General features: G+C 45.2%; 1 protein-coding gene across 1 annotated transcript in view; it reads right to left on the reverse strand.

Annotated features, from left to right (window-relative positions):
• Nucleotides 1-20,141, reverse strand: part of LOC115082437 (VPS10 domain-containing receptor SorCS1-like) — a gene marked incomplete at its 3' end in the record, with an annotated part of 92,866 nt that overhangs the window by 66,589 nt on the left and 6,136 nt on the right. Inside the window, exon 2 of the mRNA XM_029586667.1 lies at nt 18,269-18,415. Within this exon, the coding sequence (XP_029442527.1) occupies nt 18,269-18,415 (147 nt within the window). The remainder of the gene's footprint in view (nt 1-18,268; nt 18,416-20,141) is intronic.

Below are 20,141 nucleotides of genomic sequence, written 5' to 3' on the forward strand. Positions count from 1 at the left end.
GTCATGTTACATGAATAACTCTTTAATATAAACCTTAAGACAACTTTAGACTAAATAATTCATTGAGGTTTGTGTTCTTTCTGTTCAAAGGGATTTTTTTTATGTTTTACTTGTCTGTTTTTAATCCATTTTTATTTACCTTATGAATGTTTTATAGTATGTTCACGGTTTGATATTGTATATTAGGGATGTGAATCGTTTTCCATATCGTCTTAACGATAGAAATCGTGTGGCAGGGCAAGAAAATCGTCTTAGGCACGATTTTTTAGTTAAAAAATCGTTAAAAATCGTTTTTTCCGATTAGTGCGCACTAACTGGGAGTTAGTGCGCACTAACTGAAAATGATACAATTTGACACTTTTCAGGTCAGTTAAGGTCAGTTTAGGAATGAATATGTATTCCTATTGGCTGCCCTCTTATTTATTCATGTTACCAAGTTTCCTACTGACAGTATATGGGGGATGGGAAATGGAAACAGTTGGTAGCTTGACAAAACAAGTAATGTGATCAGTCAATGTGACTAGAACTTGTGCCCTAACCCTGATACCAGGGGTATTGTGATCTTCCTGCACACAGTGCCCTATCCCTATTAATACCAGGAGTGTTGTGATCTTCCTGCACACAGTGCCCTATCCCTAATACCAGGGGGGTTGTGATCTTCCTGCACACAGTGCCCTATTCCTGATACTGGGGGTGTTGTGATCTTCCTGCACACAGTGCCCTATTCCTGATACCGGGGGTGTTGTGATCTTCTTGCACACATCCCGATATCAGGGATAGGGCACTGCATGCAGGAAGATCACAACACTCCTGGTATTAATAGGGATAGGGCACTGCATGCAGGAAGATCACAACACTCCTGGTATTAATAGGGATAGGGCACTGCATGCAGGAAGATCACAACACCCCTGGTATCAGGGATAGGGCACTGTGTGCAGGAAGATCACAATACCCCGGAGGAGTGAGGGTCAGGCAGCTCCCCCCTGTCTGTGAAGCCAGCCTCTCACTAGTAATGCAGGGAGGGAGCTGTCTCAGACTTCACCATCCACCCCCCCCCCCCTCACCCACACACCATTCACTAGCTGGGACATGGGGGAAGTCAGGAGTGAGGGACAGGCAGCTCCCCCCTGTCTGTGAAGCCAGCCTCTCACTAGTAATGCAGGGAGGGAGCTGTCTCAGACTTCACCATCCTCCCCCCCCCCCTCACCCACACACCATTCACTAGCTAGGACATGGGGGAAGTCAGGAGTGAGGGTCAGGCAGCTCCCCCCTGTCTGTGAAGCCAGCCTCTCACTAGTAATGCAGGGAGGGAGCTGTCTCAGACTTCACCATCCTCCCCCCCCCCCCTCACCCACACACCATTCACTAACTGGGACATGGGGGAAGTCAGGAGTGAGGGTCAGGCAGCTCCCCCCTGTCTGTGAAGCCAGCCTCTCACTACTAATGCAGGGAGGGAGCTGTCTCAGACTTCACCATCCTCCCCCCCCCCTCACCCACACACCATTCACTAGCTGGGACATGGGGGAAGTCAGGAGTGAGGGTCAGGCAGCTCCCCCCTGTCTGCGAAGCCAGCCTCTCACTAGTAATGCAGGGAGGGAGCTGTCTCAGACTTCACCATCCTCCCCCCCCCCCCCTCACCCACACACCATTCACTAGCTGGGACATGGGGGAAGTCAGGAGTGAGGGTCAGGCAGCTCCCCCCTGTCTGTGAAGCCAGCCTCTCACTAGTAATGCAGGGAGGGAGCTGTCTCAGACTTCACCATCCTCCCCCCCCCCCCCTCACCCACACACCATTCACTAGCTGGGACATGGGGGAAGTCAGGAGTGAGGGTCAGGCAGCTCCCCCCTGTCTGTGAAGCCAGCCTCTCACTAGTAATGCAGGGAGGGAGCTGTCTCAGACTTCACCATCCTCCCCCCCCCCCCCTCACCCACACACCATTCACTAGCTGGGACATGGGGGAAGTCAGGAGTGAGGGTCAGGCAGCTCCCCCCTGTCTGTGAAGCCAGCCTCTCACTAGTAATGCAGGGAGGGAGCTGTCTCAGACTTCACCATCCTCCCCCCCCCTCACCCACACACCATTCACTAGCTGGGACATGGGGGAAGTCAGGAGTGAGGGTCAGGCAGCTCCCCCCTGTCTGTGAAGCCAGCCTCTCACTAGTAATGCAGGGAGGGAGCTGTCTCAGACTTCACCATCCTCCCCACCCCCCTCACCCACACACCATTCACTAGCTGGGACATGGGGGAAGTCAGGAGTGAGGATCAGGCAGCTCCCCCCTGTCTGTGAAGCCAGCCTCTCACTAGTAATGCAGGGAGGGAGCTGTCTCAGACTGGTATCAGGGTTAGGGCACTGTGTGCAGGAAGATCACAACACTCCTGGTATTAATAGGGATAGGGCACTGTAAGAGATGACTGTAGTAGATTGAATAAAGATCTGATGTTTCTGCTCTCCTCACACCAAACAAAAACAACACACAAGCAGAGAAGCCCTTCTTACAAAGCTGAGCTAGTGAGTTAAGTAGGAGGAAAAGTAAACATACTGGTGCCAGTGTGGCTACTTAAAAAATACACTTACCAACAATCATTTACATATATTTGAACTGTGTACAGTTCCAGCCAGGACCACCTTTCTAAAATGCACAGTGATTGGCAAATTCAACATGCACTAGCATTTCAGGTGCCTGCTAACAAAAATAATAAACAAACAAGTTCTAGTCACGTGAGTGCTGATCATTACATTACTTTTTTTGTCAAGCTTCCAACTGTTTCCATTTCACATCCCCCGAACCATATTGGTAACATCAATAGATAAGAGCACAGCCAGCCAATAGGAATACATACATACATATTCATTCCTAAGTGACCTTTACTGACCTGGGAAGTGTGAACACTTTGTTTCATTTTCTGTTGGTGTTCGTTAGTTTCCAGTTCCATTTCCCATCCCCCCAACCATCACCTCAGTGGTAACCTTGGTAACATCAATAGATAAGAGGGCAGCCAGCCAATAGGAACACATATTCATTCCTAACTGACCTTCAGTGACCTGGAAAGTGTTTATTTGTATCATTTTCAGTTAGTGCGCACTAAATCGAGTTAGTGCGCACTAACAGGGAGTTAGTGCGCACTAACTCGAGTTAGTGCGCACTAACACGATTTAACGATTTTTAACGATAAATCGTTAGAATTTCTATTGTATCGTGTTCTATAACAATTTAAGACGATATAAACATTATCGGACGATAATTTTAATCGTTGAAAAACGATTCACATCCCTATTGTATATTTGCTTTTTCTTTGAATATAGTATTTTCATTATTTTATGATTAGTGTTTCTTGCCTTGAGTGTCTTCCAAAAGGTGAATAACAAAATATAGAAAAGGATGCATGGATAATAAATACATGAATATCCCAGAAACCCCCACACCACATCTCGGAAGACCCTTTTTATGCTGTGCAAATTGATGCAGTCAATGAAATTCCGTTCTTCTTGTTAGGCACCTGAAGATCACCGTAGAGTGCGTATGGCTAAAGTACGTGCATGTATGCAAGCTCATTTTTTTATGCACCTAAATCCCAACAACATGTTTGAAAATGTAGCCCAAATGCCCTTATTTCCTGCAGTTTTCAGTTGTTCCGAGGATGTTGTGAATTCTGTAAGGTCTGTATTTGTAATAAATGGAATAAAGGGTGAAAGTTTAAAGTGATATAATATGCATGGAAATAGCCTGCTTCCTCCAGTGACTGTTGACTGTGCCATGGGAGTCTTTTGGTATCATGGGTTTTTATTCTCCATGACATACATTGGAAGAAACAGAGAGCATGAGGAAGTACTTTCTCTAGCGTTATAGCTGCTATAACTGAGTTCTCCACATAGGGGTTTTCAAATCGATTAATTCATCTGTCGAAGCTCAGCATTTCAGTTTTCAATTGTGTATGTAAGCACCTATTAGAATGCAGGGTTTATATCACACATGCCTTGTTTCCTCTAAATGTCCTATTTTTCTGTGACAGTCAGTTTATCACCTCACCTCCTGTCTTTATTAGTCTAACTGCAATCGTGTCCCTTCCAAATGTAAGACAATATATATATATATATATATATATATATATATATATATATATATATATATATATATATATACCACAGCCCCAGGAAGGGCTCACAGCACGTACGCATTGTCTCCATCTCAATGTATTATATAAATACCTAACAGCATTACGTGTTTTTTTTTTCTTTGCAACTGTCAGTTTGAAAAATGCTCCTTTTGCTTGCACTACATGGTTTCAAGAAAAAAATATCAATTCTTCTCTCGTCAAAACCAAACCCACTTTTTCCTCATCAAGATTTTACTGCCTATATTAACTCTTAGCTTTCCCAACCCCATTACTTAAAATTTGGTGACACTATACAGAAAAACCCAGGATGAATACAGACAGAAGGTTGTAAGCAGAAATGTGACTGGGGTCAAGTGTTCATGATCTTTTGTTGCTGCATGAATATTTTCATTATTTTTTGCTGCTCTCAAACTTTGTGGCAGACATTATCAAACTTGAGAAAATAAAAAAAGAATATTAATAAAATAAAAAAAAATGACCGGAGCAATTAAATAAGAATTACATTGCCAGACAAATCCACCAACCTATTTTTATGGATATTTTTTTCTCTTCTTGTGTAATTCTCGTTTAACTTTCTTTACCAACAAATAATAATTCTAACTTTTAGCCTGCCTTTCCAAATGGTGCCCAAGGTAGCTTCCAACATTTTTAGAATACAGGTGCAATAATTCCTGGCACAAAAGAGCTTACAATCTGGGACGGTAACTTTCAAACAGGCGTGTGGGCACACATGTATGTGTGTGTGTTGGCGCATGCCCAGATATGTAGCCATTTTATAACATGCGCGAACATACGCGTGCACATGTTATAAAAATAGCCTAGGCACGCAGATATGAATGCCTAATTTTAAGTTTGTGCAAGCCCAGCAACGTAAAGTCAGGTTTGAGCTGTGTAAGTGAGGGAATTTTATAACAGGTGCCTCTCCATACCCTATCAAGCTCGATCTGTTTGTACACCATTTCACCCAGTCTTCAACTAGGACCTCCAAAGCTCCCTGATTCTTTTGCCCGCATACACCCCAGCAACCTTAGACCCTTTAAATCCCTCACAGGTATCTGTAACTTTGGCTTGTTTTACTTACACCTCCTCCATAGCAGAAGTAAAGCTACGCGGCACTGGACCTGGATGCCCAGGATGCCCATGCCACACCCCTTTTCCTGTGATGCAAGATATTCATTCATCGGCACTTGTGTGCACATCTGGACTCCTTAGAAAATCATATGGATGCACACATGTGCTACATGCTTGCGTATCTCCCGATTTTGGTGCATGAGCGCCTTTTAAAATTCACCTTTAAATGTGTACTAGTGAAGAATGCAGAAGAAAATGTGTTTTGTTTGCCACCATGGTTTGTTTCTTTCAAATGAAAAAAAAAATAGTTTGTGTCATTTGTTCATTTATTTTCCATTAAAGCCAACGGGGGAGGGAATGCATCCTATTTTGGGCTCCAAAATGGGAGTTTTCTTTTCAAGTTTAGTGAAACTTGGAGGCAAACATCAGCTGTAGAGGGAAGAGTATGCCAAGATATCAAGATTAGGGCAAAGTGGTACCAAGAATGCCAAGAACACCCCAAGGCTACAAAAGAAGGGCAAAAAGGCACCAACAACAGTGTCACAAATCTCCAATGCACCAAAAATGGTACAAAACAGCACCAATAGTGACATGAATAGCCCAAGGCACCTTGAGAAGAGGAAAGAAGCACCCAAAGTGGCAAGGAATATTGCAATGCACCTACAGAGTCCAAATAGCACATGATGACCCTAAAGCACCATAAGAGGGACAAAGCAGCCACCCATAGTGGTAAGATCACCCCAAGGCTCCAACTGAGGGACAAAGGGCATTGACAGAATTGCTATGAAAACTCCAAGGACCATGGGAAGGATGTAAGAGCATTCTGGCTGTGGCATGCTATCCCATTGATCACTAAGATTGATCTCACTGGGTAGGTGGGTGGATGCCACTGTTGGGAAGCGCTAGGAGAGTGGTTCCATTTCCGAGGAGAATTTGTGTTCTTGGACCACGGCTCGACCCCAGAGGAACTACGAAGAGGTGCCGAGGCAGGCGAGGCATGCACGAGCATGGGCAGGACAGGAGGAAGGCTGGACTGAAGACAAGCAATGGAATAAGGAAATGGAATGAGGCTGGACCCGGCCTCTGCTGGACCTGAACGCACCAGTGTGACCCAGCAACACAATGCTGGTCACGAGAGTAGCCCTCCAGCCACTCGGAAGCCCTTTCGGACCCGCTGCTTGGGAACGACGAGTGCATGAGGCCAAACGGAGGCTGAGGGCAGGAACAAGAAGACTCAGACATAGACTCGGATACTCAGAGGGTTCAGACGTAGACAAGGATACTTGACAAGGACCTGGATGCACAGAGGAAGTCTCAGGCAAGGACTTGGATGCACAGACGAGGACGCAAGCGAGGACTTGGATGCACAGAGGAAGACTCAGGCGAGGACTTGGATGCACAGACGAAGACGCAAGCGAGGACTTGGATGCACAGACGAAGACTCAGGCGAGGACTTGGATGCACAGACGAAGACTCATGCAAGGACTTGGATGCACAGACGAAGACTCATGCAAGGACTTGGATGCACAGACAAAGACTCAGGTTAATCAGGAGTTCAAGCAAGGCTTCGGGTTACTCAGGAGTTTCAAGCAAGGTTACAGAAGTCAGGCGAAAGCACTGGGTGAGAACTGCACCGCAGCGCGCCTTACACAGTCGCACATGGCTGGTTGCAGATCACGCTGTCCATGAAGCAGCCTCCAGACGAGTTCATGGAGATTGAGACTGGAACACAGCGAAGATTCCATAGAGGTCTGCACCGGGGCGCACCCTACACAGCTGCCTGTGGCTGGTTGTAGACCACGCTGACACGGAACAGGTTCTGGCAGAGTCTTAGGCATGAATGGAGCAGGCACAAGGGGACTTCGTAGACCAGGAAATCCTACCTCCAGGCTAGTCCTGGCGCAAGGCAAGATGCCACTTGCAATCCTGGCTGAGCCGGCTGCTCTTCTACACAGCAAAATGCCACCAATGTGTGGCAGACTCCACCGCCTCTGCACTCCTTTATGCTTTTTAAGTGCATGTGCGACCGTTTAATTTAAAGTGTTCATGGTAGGAAAAGCCCTGCAGAGTCCTTGGATAATGTTGGTCTTGCTGGCTATAAAAGGCCCTTGTTATCCTTGCCTCAATGCCGTGGCAACAGGCCTCCCGACTGCCTTAGTAGTGTGAGTTGCTTCAGTGTTCCTGTATCTGCATTCTTCAGTTCCTGTGTTCTTCATTGCCAGTATCCACGTGCTCCAGCTCCTGCAACTTCATTTTCAGGTCTTTGTCTTCACCTCCAGTGGCTGTTGTCCTTGTTCTTTAGTTCTTGTGATCCGTCCTTCAGTTCTTCATTTTTCCTCACCTCCTTGCCTCCCTGCCCTGCCTATTCCATCCTGCCTTCCTATTGGACAGATGCCGGATATTTGAGTCGGTTTGCTTTCCAGACCTCCTTGAATGCTGCCCTCCACTGACCACAGCCTGCTTATTGACATTCCTGAACGCCACCTGCCACCGATCTCCACTTGACTCTTGGCCTTCTCTGAACACCATCTGCCATTGGTCCCAGCCTGTCTCAGAATGAGCCTGGTCTCTGTCCACTCTGACTCTGCTAGGTTGAAGAATATCCATAGTCTGCAGAGGCCCCCCGCCTTCTAAGACTTGCTGGCCCTGGCATCCGAAGGCTCAACCCGAGGGGAGCGAGGGTTGGTAAAAGTGAAGCTCTAGTTGGGCCTCTGTCGTGTCCAAGCCTGCCTGCTGACGGTGGGGAACTGCAAGACTCCTCCCTGCCAGTTTCACTAACTCTACCTCGGTTCAAGGGCCCATGCCCTCAACAGGTAGTGCTTTGAAGATATGGAAACTATAGAAATGATTATATTCATGTATCCTTGTCAGACTGTTTCCTAGTGGAGTCAAGGGAATTACATTTATTGTCTGACTAAAGCTGACATATTATGTGATACAAAAAATTTTTATTTAACGTTATTTTCATCCACTTTGATATAAATTTTAATATAGCACAGAGTCCTCCTTGTTTTCTTGAGATCTCCCCAGAAGACCATGCTAACCGGTGTTGTCTTGTGACGTGATGCTGCATGTCACTGATTAAAAGATGCCAAAGTATCTTTCCCCTACTGATGCACTTACAATAGTGAATGCACAGCACAACACACAAGGCTTCCTTTGCTCCGAAGTGCTCCCACATCTCAGATATCTGTCGGGACCTCCTCTTCCTCACTGCTGCTAGGGCTGAGACTGGGGGAGATCCAGGAAGCAAAAGGCCAGGGGCATCACTGAAGCCCTCCACTACCTCCTCTTCCTAGGGGGATTCTTTGCCCCATCAGTGTTACTTTATGCCTCTTCTACCTGCTCAATAAAGGATAGCACGCTAGTACTAGCTAAACCTCCCCTCTTCTCCTCAGCTACTTGCTGTTCTATACCCTCTGCATCTGAGAAGCCTCACACGATTCATCTGAATCAGTGCTTCCATACAGGGATCAGGAGGAAGACTATGCTGCTCTCTCCACTGAGTCTGCCTTTTCCTGCACCTGCCACCATAGTAATAGAGCTAACAGTGGCAGTAGGCAGCCCCAGATGTACTAGTAGGATCTGCACTTACAGGTGCCATTCCAGAAGTAGGCAAAGCTTTTTCTCTTCCTCTGCTATTGTAACCTCCTTCTCCTCCTTTTCCTGTGGCATGCTGCAGACTTCATACAGTCATTACTGGAATACCTATGAAAAGATGTTTGGGTGTGGTTTTTTTTAACAAGTACTCCTTTGCTCTCTCTTTCTCTCTCTCTCTCTGTTTCTCTCTCACACACACATCAGCATGGAAACTAAAAGGCCACTCACATCCACAGAGATTACTGCAGTTCACAGAATCATGTGCTCTTCTTCAGAAATAAGCCACTCTGCTGCAATGCCTGTGCTGGTAGTGCTACTGTTTTGTTTTTTTGTTTTTTTCCAGAAACGATGATGACATAGTGAGAATCCCTTTTTTTTTTTTACACTGAGACTCAGAGTGAAGTAGAAATTCAAGCCTGGCTCCTTTGCTGTGCATTGTAGCATGTATACTGCACTTGTGCAGTTTATATCTCTCTGTGTCCCTGTCAGCACACTGACTATTGTAGCCAGTATCAGATCCCTCACAGACTTTTTCCAGCTTTTTCAATGTTAACACAGTTGCTCTGTGTAATCACTGTTGTATCACCGAACACAGCAATTGTAAGAAAAGGACACAGCAAATAGAGTGTAGACCACAGTTCTCCTAGTCCCTCCTCAGTCTCTTTTCCCTCCATTTTTCTTCAGATTGCAGAGCTAAAATCTACAACCACCCTGTTCTCCCACCCAGAGACAAATCATCTCAAAATGGAACCTGAAAAATTCATCTTTCATGCTTAGCTTAAAAAAAGAAAAGAAGTTAGTTTATATAGTTGAACAGTCTATGTCTGTGACACACATTCCTCTTTCCTAATTTGTTTTATATGTGTGTGCTCTTTACTCCACACTATTTTTTGTGCTTAATCCATAGAGATGCAGCTTGGATAGGCTACTTAGAAAAATGTTTCGCCTTGACTAGTCCTGGCTTCTTCCCCGTTCCTTTCCTGTCCTGGCTGCAGCCAGTCTAGGGTCGAGTGACATCACTGGTTGCTGGTTGCCTTCAGAAGAAAAAAAAAAGCCTGCAGTTTTGCGTGTTTTAATGGGAAACAAAAACAAATGCAAACAAACATTTTGATTGATTTTAAGGGACACTGGCAAACAAATGAATCTGCCCGATGAGGCTTGGATTCCTTATTCATTTTAAAGAATTGCACATCCCTAATGGATACCTGAGGCAATCGAAGATAAACTAACTTGTCCAAGGTGTATTGGAGGGAGTGGGATTTGAGTCTTGGTTTCTTTGGTTCTTAGCCTATTGCTCTAATCAGTTGGCCACGTCTCCTAATTATTAATCTAAGTTATTATTATTATTATTATTATTATTAATAATATTAATTCTTCACCAAAGGTGATGAATATCAGTTATGAATCAACAACTGCAAAGTAATGTGTCTTATATTATTGTTGAATATTGCTCAAACATGTCTGTGCCTGGTTCCACATGTTGGCAAAGTGTAAATGACTGCATCATACACACTATTCTGGTATTTCAGATAATGTAATTGCTCACAGGTTATTTAATAAAAATGGGCTTATGATAGGAGCATTTTCCCTAAATGAGGTCTGAATAAAATTATATTCTTCCAAGCATGGTTAAATTAGTGCCTGAGGACACTCGTGGGAAGCAAGATTATATCAACGCTTCGGCTTTGTTACTGTTCACTCACTTATCAATCAATCCTCAGGATGCATGGTTTTGTCTTCCATGTTTGGAAACTCTTTTTACAATTGCCTCTATTATTATTTATAATAGGAATTGTTTTTCTGTATAATACTCATAACCAAAACCCTTTATATTTTTCAGCATGCCATGTAATTTCTGCCCAGATGTTAGAAACTGATTGGAGAAAGGCTCACTATCAAATAATTCATAAATAAATACATGCATGCCCTAATAAATAATGAAGAAATACAAAGAAAAGCGACACCACCTGCAATCCACACACTGGCCCGGCCCTTTGTCTCACTGCAGCTCTTGCTTTTCTTTTTGAAAATAGAAACATAGAAATGATGGCAGAAAAGGACCAAATGGTCCATTCAGTCTGCCCAGCAAGCCTATGGTAGTATCTTCTGCACCATGTAGGTTACCCTAGGGATGTGCAGAGGGACGCCATATGTTGCATTTGTGATTCGGATTCGTCGGGGAGCAGATATGTTGCATTCGGCCGTATGGCGCCCCGATGCGTTAATACGGCGATTTCTATTCGTGTACCAGCTAAAATTAAAATTAAATACAACCCCCCACCCTCCTGACCCCCCCTAGACTTACCAAAACTCCCTGGTGGTCCAGCGGGGAGTCCGGGAGCCATCCAATGCACCCTCACACCCTCGGTGCCGGTTTCATTATGGCGCCGATAGTCTTTGTCACAGGGGCTACCGGTGCCATTGGTCAGCCCCTGTCACATGGTCATTGGCGCCATCTTGTGCTCCTACCATGTGACGGGGCTGACCAATGGCACCAGTAGCCCCTGTGTCATAGTATGGGCAAAGGCTATCGGCGCCATTTTGAGTACTGGCATCGGATGGCCGGCATGCAGGATGTCGCTCCGGGACCCCCGTTGAACCCCCAGGGACTTTTGGCCAGCTTGGGGGGGCCTCCTGACCCCCACAAGACTTGCCAAAAGTCCAGCAGGGGTCCGGGAGTGACCTCCTTCACGCCGGCCGTCCGATGCCAGTACTCAAAATGGCGCCGATCGCCTTTGCCCTCACTATGTCACAGGTACCGACGGTCGGCCCCTGTGACATAGTGAGGGCAAAGGGGATCTGCTGCCAGTATTCAAAATGATAACGATACGTTTCGCTTCCCCACAAATACTACGAATAGTGCAATATACGTTGTGGATTGCTGATGGTCCGCGCCCCCACTGGATCACCAGGTACTCGTAAAAAGTTTTGGGGGGGTTCGGGGGGGGGGGGGGGGGGAAGGTAAGGGATTAGTTTTATAGGGTCGGGATGGGTTTAGGGGTTATTTTGGTGTGCCGGTTTTCCCGCCCTCCCCCCAAATAACTCCTGTTAGTGGACACTAACCCGAGTAACGATTATTCACGATAAATCGTGAAAATCTCTATTGTATCGTGCACTGTACCGATTTTTGACGATTTAAAAAATATCGGACAATTTTTTTAAATCGTCAAAAAATGATTCACATCCCTAGTAGAGATGTGCTTCGGGTAAAAATTTCATGTCGGGCTTTGTTTCGGGGCTGCCCCCCCCCCCCCCCCCGAGGGAATTTTGCTTTCCCGCGGTTCGTTGTTTTTTTTTCGGGGGCCCTAATTTTCGGGTTAGGGCGCATTATCGTGAGTTAGCGCGCACTAACTCAAAAATGAATTTTTTCCGAAATTTCAGAAAAAATTCAATCGTTTTTTAGTTCTCCTGCAGCTTGCTCCTTCTCAATCTTCTGGCAGGAGAGCATAACCCACATCCTGAGTCCATCTATCTACACTAAGGAAAACAAAATTATCAGGTAAGTAATTTCTCAATTTTTCCCCTGCCATTGAAGCAGAAAGCCATGATGGATTTGCATCAAGAGTATGAAGGCTTATTGGTGAAGGGTAGTAACCACCACACCAGCAAGTTACCCCCATTCACTCTTTTCTTCATTTCCATCCTCTAGCCTTTAGGGATCCACAGTGTTTATCATGTGCCCCTTTGAATTCTTTCACAGTTTCGTCATCACCACCTCCTCTGGAAAGGTATTCCAGGCATCCAACACCCTCTCCATGAAGAAATATTTCCTGACATTGGTTCTGATTCGTCCTCCCTGGAGTTTCATTTTGTGACCCCCTAGATCTACTGATTTCTTTCCAAAGAAAACGGTTTGTCAAATGTGCATCACTAAAACTTTTCAGGTTTCTGAACATCTGTATCATATCTCCCCTGCACCTCCTCTTTTCCAGGGTATACATGTTCAGATTCATCAGTCTCTCCTCATAGGTCTTCTCATGCAGAACCCACACCATTTTGGTCACTCTTCTCAGTACTGCCTCCATCCTTTCTTTGTCCTTCTTGAGATATGGACTCCAGAACTGAACACAATGCTCCAGGTGAGGCCCCATCAAGGACCTGCAGAAGGACATCATCACCTCCTTTTTCTTACTGGTAATTCCTCTATCTATGCAGCCCAGCATTCTTCAGGGTTTAGCTATTGCCTTGTCACATTGCTTTGGCATCTTCAGATCTCCAGACACTATTACCCCAAGATCCCTCTCTTGGTCCGTGCACATCAGTTTTTTACCCCTCATCATGTACATCTCTTTTGGCTTTCTGCACTCCAGATGCATGACTCTGCACTTCTTGCCATTGAATCCCAGCTGCCAAATCTTCGACCACTCTTCCTGCTTTCTTAAATCCCTTTTCATCCTCTCTACTCCTTCAAGCATATCCATTCTATTGCAGATCTCAGTATCATCTGCAAATAGACAAATTTTACCTTCTATCCCTTCCGCAATATCGATCACAAAGATATTGAATATAACCTGTTCCAAAAGCAAACCCTGTGGCACTCCACTTAACATGGTTTTCTCTTCGGCGTAGGTTACATTTACCATTACACGCTGTCTCCTATCAGTCAATCAGTTTGTAGTCCACGCCACCACCATGGCACTCACTCACTCCCAAGCTTCTCATTTTATTCAGAAGCCTCCTTGTCTACTCTGCCCTTCGTACATGAAGAGCATATCAAACAAGAACTAGACAACACCACAAGGGCTGAATGAAAATGTATTCTTTTTTAAGGAAAGCATAACAGCTATTTCTTATTAAATAAGCATTAATTTTACTAAACATGGGGACGGTAACTTTGAAACATCCATGCAGGCGCACATGTATGCGCGTATGCTGGCTCGTGCCAATGATGTGGCCATTTTATTACATACTCTCGTATATGCGCACATGTATGTGCCAGCCTATTTTATACCATGTGCGCATAATTTTATACCATGTGCGTATAATTTTATACCATGTGCGTATAATTTCCAACTTTGGTTCTATTTAACCGACGTGATATGTACTAGTACAGGAACATCGGTATATAAAAGCCTTAAATAAATAAATAAATAAATCAATCAATCAATCCTGTGAGACATCTCTGAATGGGGGGCGGGGTGCAGGGCATTTTGACCCTATAGTAACCTGAATTCATTTCCGAACTCTCAACTTCTATATCCTTTTGGGTAGAGCTGAGAAAATATACCATTGTAATCTAATGAAGGGGCCGATGAAAAAAAAAAAAAAAATGCACTGAAAGTGGGTGGTGAGTGTTTAGCACCCGCTTTCCTAACATGCGCCCAGGCACCTCTCCTAGGGGCGCCATGCAATATTTAAATTAGGAGTGGCACTGCCAAGGAGGCGCTAGGGTCAATTGTGCCCCTAGTGGCGCCTTGGCAATGGGCGTCCAGGAGAGGTTGGCGGTCTGCAGGTTCGGAAAACAGACACTGGTTAACTGAGCATCCATTTCCCTAACCTGAATGCTGGCTCTCTTTTTTTCTTTTCTAATTTTTTTTTTTTTAAATCCTTTAAACTTTTTGTTCCTCCATCTTAATATCGCCACGATATCGTGTAAAATGTGTGGATTGGACGAACATTTTTTTTTTTGCATGTGGGGTGACTAACTAATAGCCTCATCAACATGCATTTGCATGTGCTGAGCACTATTAGTTTTGCGGTGCTTTGGAGGCACATCGTGGACGCGCTAATCCCCTTATAGCATAAGGGGCTGTGGATGGCGTCCAAAATGTGCATCCGACCGCGGGTTAAACAGTACGCTCGGCTGAGCTCACTGTTTTGCATCAGCCCCATTGTGAGTGAGCGTTTCCCTACCTTAACAAGCACAAGAACCAGAATCCCAAGTGGAAAAGCACAACCCAATTCAGAAAATCTGAAACTCATATATCTTCATTCTCGTATGTGCTTCAGGTAATCTTCTGTAATATCCTTCCCCAAAAGGGACACGTGCATAGCCTTCTGTCCCTCCCATGATAGGTTTTTTTTCATAATTATTTTGTTCTTTTTTAAATTGTATTTAGCCCATCAACATCCCTCACCCCTTCTTTCCTCATCTAAGAAATGGAACATAAGAACATAAGAACATGCCATACTGGGTCAGACCAAGGGTCCATCAAGCCCAGCATCCTGTTTCCATCAGTGGCCAATCCAGGCCATAAGAACCTGGCAAGTACCCAAAAATTAAGTCTATTACATGTTACTGTTGCTAGTAATAGCTGTGGTTATTATCTAAGTCAACTTAATTAATAGCAGGTAATGGACTTCTTCTCCAAGAACTTATCCAATCCTTTTTTAAACACAGCTACACTAACCACATCTTCTGGCAACAAATTCCAGAGTTTAATTGTGCATTGAGTGAAAAAGAACTTTTTCCGATTAGTTTTAAATGTGCCACATGCTAACTTCATGGAGTGCCCCCTAGTCTTTCTATTATCCGAAAGAGTAAAAAACCGATTCAATCTACCTGTTCTAGACCTCTCATGATTTTAAACACCTCTATCATGTCCCCCCTTAGCCATCTCTTCTCCAAGCTGAAAAGTCCTAACCTCTTTAGTCTTTCCTCATAGAGGAGCTGTTCCATTCCCCTTATCATTTTGGTCGCCCTTCTCTGTACCTTCTCCATCGCAATTATATCTTTTTTGAGATGCGGCGACCAGAATTGTACACAGTATTCAAGGTGTGGTCTCACCATGGAGCGATACAGAGGCATTATGACATTTTCCGTTTTATTCACCATTCCCTTTCTAATAATTCCCAACATTCTGTTTTCTTTTTTGACTGCCGCAGCACACTGAACCGACAATTTCAATGTGTTATCCACTATGATGCCTAGATCTCTTTCTTGGGTATTAGCACCTAGGGATGTGAATCGTTTTTTGACGATTTAAAATATCGTCCGATATATTTTAAATCGTCAAAAAATCGTTAGGGCCACGATACAATACCAATTCCCCTGATTTATCGTTAAAAAATCGTAAATCAGGGGAAGGGGGAGGGCAGGAAAACCGGCACACTAAAATCCCCTAAAACCCACCCCCGACCCTTTAAATTAAATCCCCCACCCTCCCGAAACCCCCCCCCCAATGCTTTAAATTACCTGGGGATCCGGCGGTGGTCCAGAACGGCGGCGGTCCGGAACGGCCCCCTCAATAGAATCGTGTTGTCTTCAGCCGGCGCCATTTTTCAAAATGGCCACCGCAAAATGGCGGCAGCCATAGACAAAAACGATTCGACGGAGGAGGTCGTTCCGGACCCCCGCTGGACTTTTGGCAAGTCTTGTGGGGGTCAGGAGGCCCCCCCAAGCTGGCCAAAAGTTTCCTGGGAATCCAGCGGGGTTCCGGGAGCGATTTCTCGCCGCGAATCGTTTTCGTACGGAAAATGGCGCCGGCAGGAGATCGAGTGCAGGAGGTCGTTCAGCGGCGGTCCGGAACCCCCGCTGAACGACCTCCTGCAGTCGATCTCCTGCCGGCGCCATTTTCCGTACGAAAACGATTTGCGGCGAGAAATCGCTCCCGGAACCCCGCTGGACTCCCAGGAAACTTTTGGCCAGCTTGGGGGGGCCTCCTGACCCCCACAAGACTTGCCAAAAGTCCAGCGGGGGTCCGGAACAACCTCCTCCGTCGAATCATTTTTGTCTATGGCCGCCGCCATTTTGCGGCGGCCATTTTGAAAAATGGCGCCGGCTGAAGACAACACGATTCTATTGAGGGGGCCGTTCCGGACCGCCGCCGTTCTGGACCTCCGCCGGATCCCCAGGTAATTTAAAGCATTTGGGGGGGTTCGGGAGGGTGGGGGATTTAATTTAAAGGGTCGGGGTGGGTTTTAGGGGGGGTTAGTGTGCCGGCTCATGATTTTAACGATTTTTCACGATAGTTTACACACCCAAACGGCAACAATACGATTCCCTCCCCCTCCCAGCCGAAATCGATCGTTAAGACGATCGAGGACACGATTCACATCTCTATTAGCACCTAATATGGAACCTAACATTGTGTAACTATAGCATGGATTATTTTTCCCTATATGCATCTACGTATAAGGCACCCTCAGTTATTCTGTCAATATCTTGAATCAGCACCTTTCAGCAACTGTTTTATTCCCCTCAAAAAGCAGGTGGCATCATGAATTGTCCTCACCTCTATTAGTCCTCTCCCCCACCACTACTCAGTAACCCTCTTCACTCTTCATTGCTCTTTCAGTCCCTGAATTCTTTCACCTTCCCTCCATCATCTTTCTAAGTTACCTTTCTGCATCCCTGTTCTCTTAATTTATTTGCTGGGCATGATTGCATCACTGCATCTACGTATATGGCGCCCTCAGTTATTCCGTCAATATCTTGATTCATGGACAGAGGTGCTCAAGTAGGATTGTGCTTTTGTTTGAAGTGAAAGGGAAAAATAATGAAATTTCCTGTTCCATTTCAATCCGTTTTTACAAGGAAAGAAAAACTGACAAAATGTTGCTTCTTTTTATTCATTTCAGTTTTAAAAAATGAAGCCACCAGTCTGCTGAGGAAAGAAGCCACTCCAGTTCCCTCCGGCCCCGGACCTTCTTACCTTGTAGTTGAGAATTTCTTCACAGGGCAGAAGTGATCTCTGGTCGCTCCTGCCTCACCACTGTTGGTACTGGAAATGGCGCCAGCAAACAGAGGCTGGTGCATTTGATAAATTTTGTACTGCAAAATTGAAAACAGCAGCACTTCCTGTGAAAGTAGGAGCAGGTCAGAAGAATACAAAGATCACCTTTGATCTATGAAGATATTTTCCATACAGGGTAAGAGGGTCCAAGGATGAGGGCAAGGAACAGAGAAAGACCAAGGTGTTTATTTTTCATTCTAAAGAAATAAAACAACAAATGAAATTTAAAAAAAAAAGCAAACAAAAGTTCTGTGCACATCACTACTGTCATGTTTCTCTATTCTCTCACAGACTTATGCATGATGTTGTATCTCTAGAATTTACTACTGCTAGGAATGTACAACGGCAAGACCCAGCAAAAGACATGACAGCTTGATAGATGTTGCATGTAAAATTATGGGCCATTTCTTTATGAAAACACAGGATTTAAAACATCAGAAGCTAAAAGATCCCAGTGCTACTTTTATCTGCAGTTCCTTCACCCCCATCTAGTGGACAGACTCTTAACTGCATGAGAGCATGGTCCACCGATAAGCCCCTGTTTCATACATCAGACAACTTTCAGGCTTCCTCAAACTATTCCTGTGCCTCTCCGTGCAGCTGCAGGTAGCCTCATTACAACTTTTTTTTTTCTTTCTTGATAAGAAAACAGTTTCAGTTTAAGATGGAACATGTTTGCATTCCCCCAGAGTAATAGGTCCACTTGTATTGAGCATGCACAATAGCCCATCCAGGCACCAAGTTTGCTTATTTTTAATAGCCGATGCCATGCCGTCCCCGTGGAAAGGTTTTCAGAGCAGGAGCTTACCAGTAGGCAGTGAACAGCGTTCCCTCTCAGATCTGTCTCGGGGGCCTGCAGCAAATGCCAGTCTCGGCCTTTGTTGTACGTGATGAAAGTCTTCACGCGACTGTCAATCTTCTTGTTAGCCAAGAACATCCCCTTTATCCCTGCTACCTAGGAAAAATGGACACAGCTGAACAAATACATCAGTGGGAGGAGAGGCTTTTCTGCATGTTCAACCATCTGAAACTCACTGGCAGCAGTAGGTGAGGAACGGTTCACAACTGATGGGGGGGAGATACAAAGAAGATTAGGAACTCCAAAGGGGCATTATAGAAAGAGAAATCACAGTGGCATCCTCTGTCACTTTATGCGTTCATTCAGAGACAAAGCATGAAAGGTGATCTGGGGAAGGTGACTGCTTAATAATTGTACATTTTCATCAGGGTGCCCGACTTCAAAAGTAAGACGGTACTTTTTTGCCTGCACAAACCTAGATGATTTTCAAACATAAAATGTCCGCACAGTGTGTTTTAGTATCATCTGGCTGTGCAACTTTTAAGCGCACGCATATGCTTAAAAGTTGCATAGCAAGATGATAGTGGTAAGCAGTGTTGAGCAATAGCATAAAGCTTGCATGTTAGTGTATATTTTTGAAACTTTAAACATATGCACACACATAGTTTCAAACTATACTGTCAAAATGCCTTTTAAAAAAATGTAGATAATATCACAGGTACATTGTTGCAATATTTGTATATCTTGAGGCACCTGCAGAGTCAGTCAATCTACCCATGTAAATTATTATATTAGGTGCCTAGATCCTGACTAAATTTTTGAAAATGTACCCCTTATTGTGACACGGGACACTGGTTTTGAAAAGCTGCAAACTGGATGGAGGCAGGAAAGGTAAACTGGTTCTTACCTGCTAATTTTCATTCCTGTAGTACCACAGATCAGTCCAGACCAGTGGGTTTTGCATCCCTACCAGCAGATGGAGGCAGAGAACTAAAAGCTTTTCAGGTACTACTACTTAAGCGAGGGTGCCATCTGTAGTCCCTCAATGTTAGAGATGTGAATTGGAACTGGAATCGGTTCCGATTCACATCGTTAATTTTTTTTTGAGTGGCCAGATCGCGGTTTTGTTTATCAGCTGCGACCGAGCCGATAAACAAAAAAACCCACCCAACCTTTAAAACTGTTCCCTTAGCTTTCCCCCCCCCCCCCCACCCCCCCCCCCCCCAAAAAAAAAAACTTTTTACAAGTACCTGGTGGTCCAGTGGAAGTCCCGGGAGCGATCTCCTGTTCTCGGGGCCGTCGGCTGCCACTAATAAAAATGGCGCCGATGGCCCTTTGCCCTTACCATGTGACAGGGTATCCGTGCCATTGGCCAGGCCCTGTCACATGGTAGGAGTAATGGACGGCCGGCGCCATCTTTAAAAATGGCGCGGGCCATCCAGTGCTCCTACAAGTTACTTCGAGAAAACGACCAGAATCGGCTGTCCCACACACAAAATCTTCTTTCCCCAGCACCGCGGCCTGCATCTCTAAGCCCGGCTGAATCTCTGAATCTGACACCTGCTTCCTCTCTCTTTTTTTTTTTTAAAGATACAATCAGCCCAGCCAGCAATTAAAGAAAATGAAATACTCCCCCTGCTGCAGGCTCAGGACCAGATCCTTAGGGGAAGAAGACCACAGAGATAAGAGGGCACCAGGTCCTCTGGCTTTCCTAACCCTGGATGTTGTGGGCTAAAGCAGAACAGGGCTCCCCAACCCCCCGCTCACCTGGGTCGACCTGAGGAATGGCCCACAAAGGAGCCTAGCACCTCAGGGAGCTCTTCTATTCTTCTTCACCTAAACCTACCCTAATCTCCTTCTCCAAATTCTTTTTCTTTTTTTT

This window comes from Rhinatrema bivittatum, unplaced genomic scaffold, assembly GCF_901001135.1.
Source record: "Rhinatrema bivittatum unplaced genomic scaffold, aRhiBiv1.1, whole genome shotgun sequence".
Lineage (NCBI taxonomy): Eukaryota > Metazoa > Chordata > Amphibia > Gymnophiona > Rhinatrematidae > Rhinatrema > Rhinatrema bivittatum.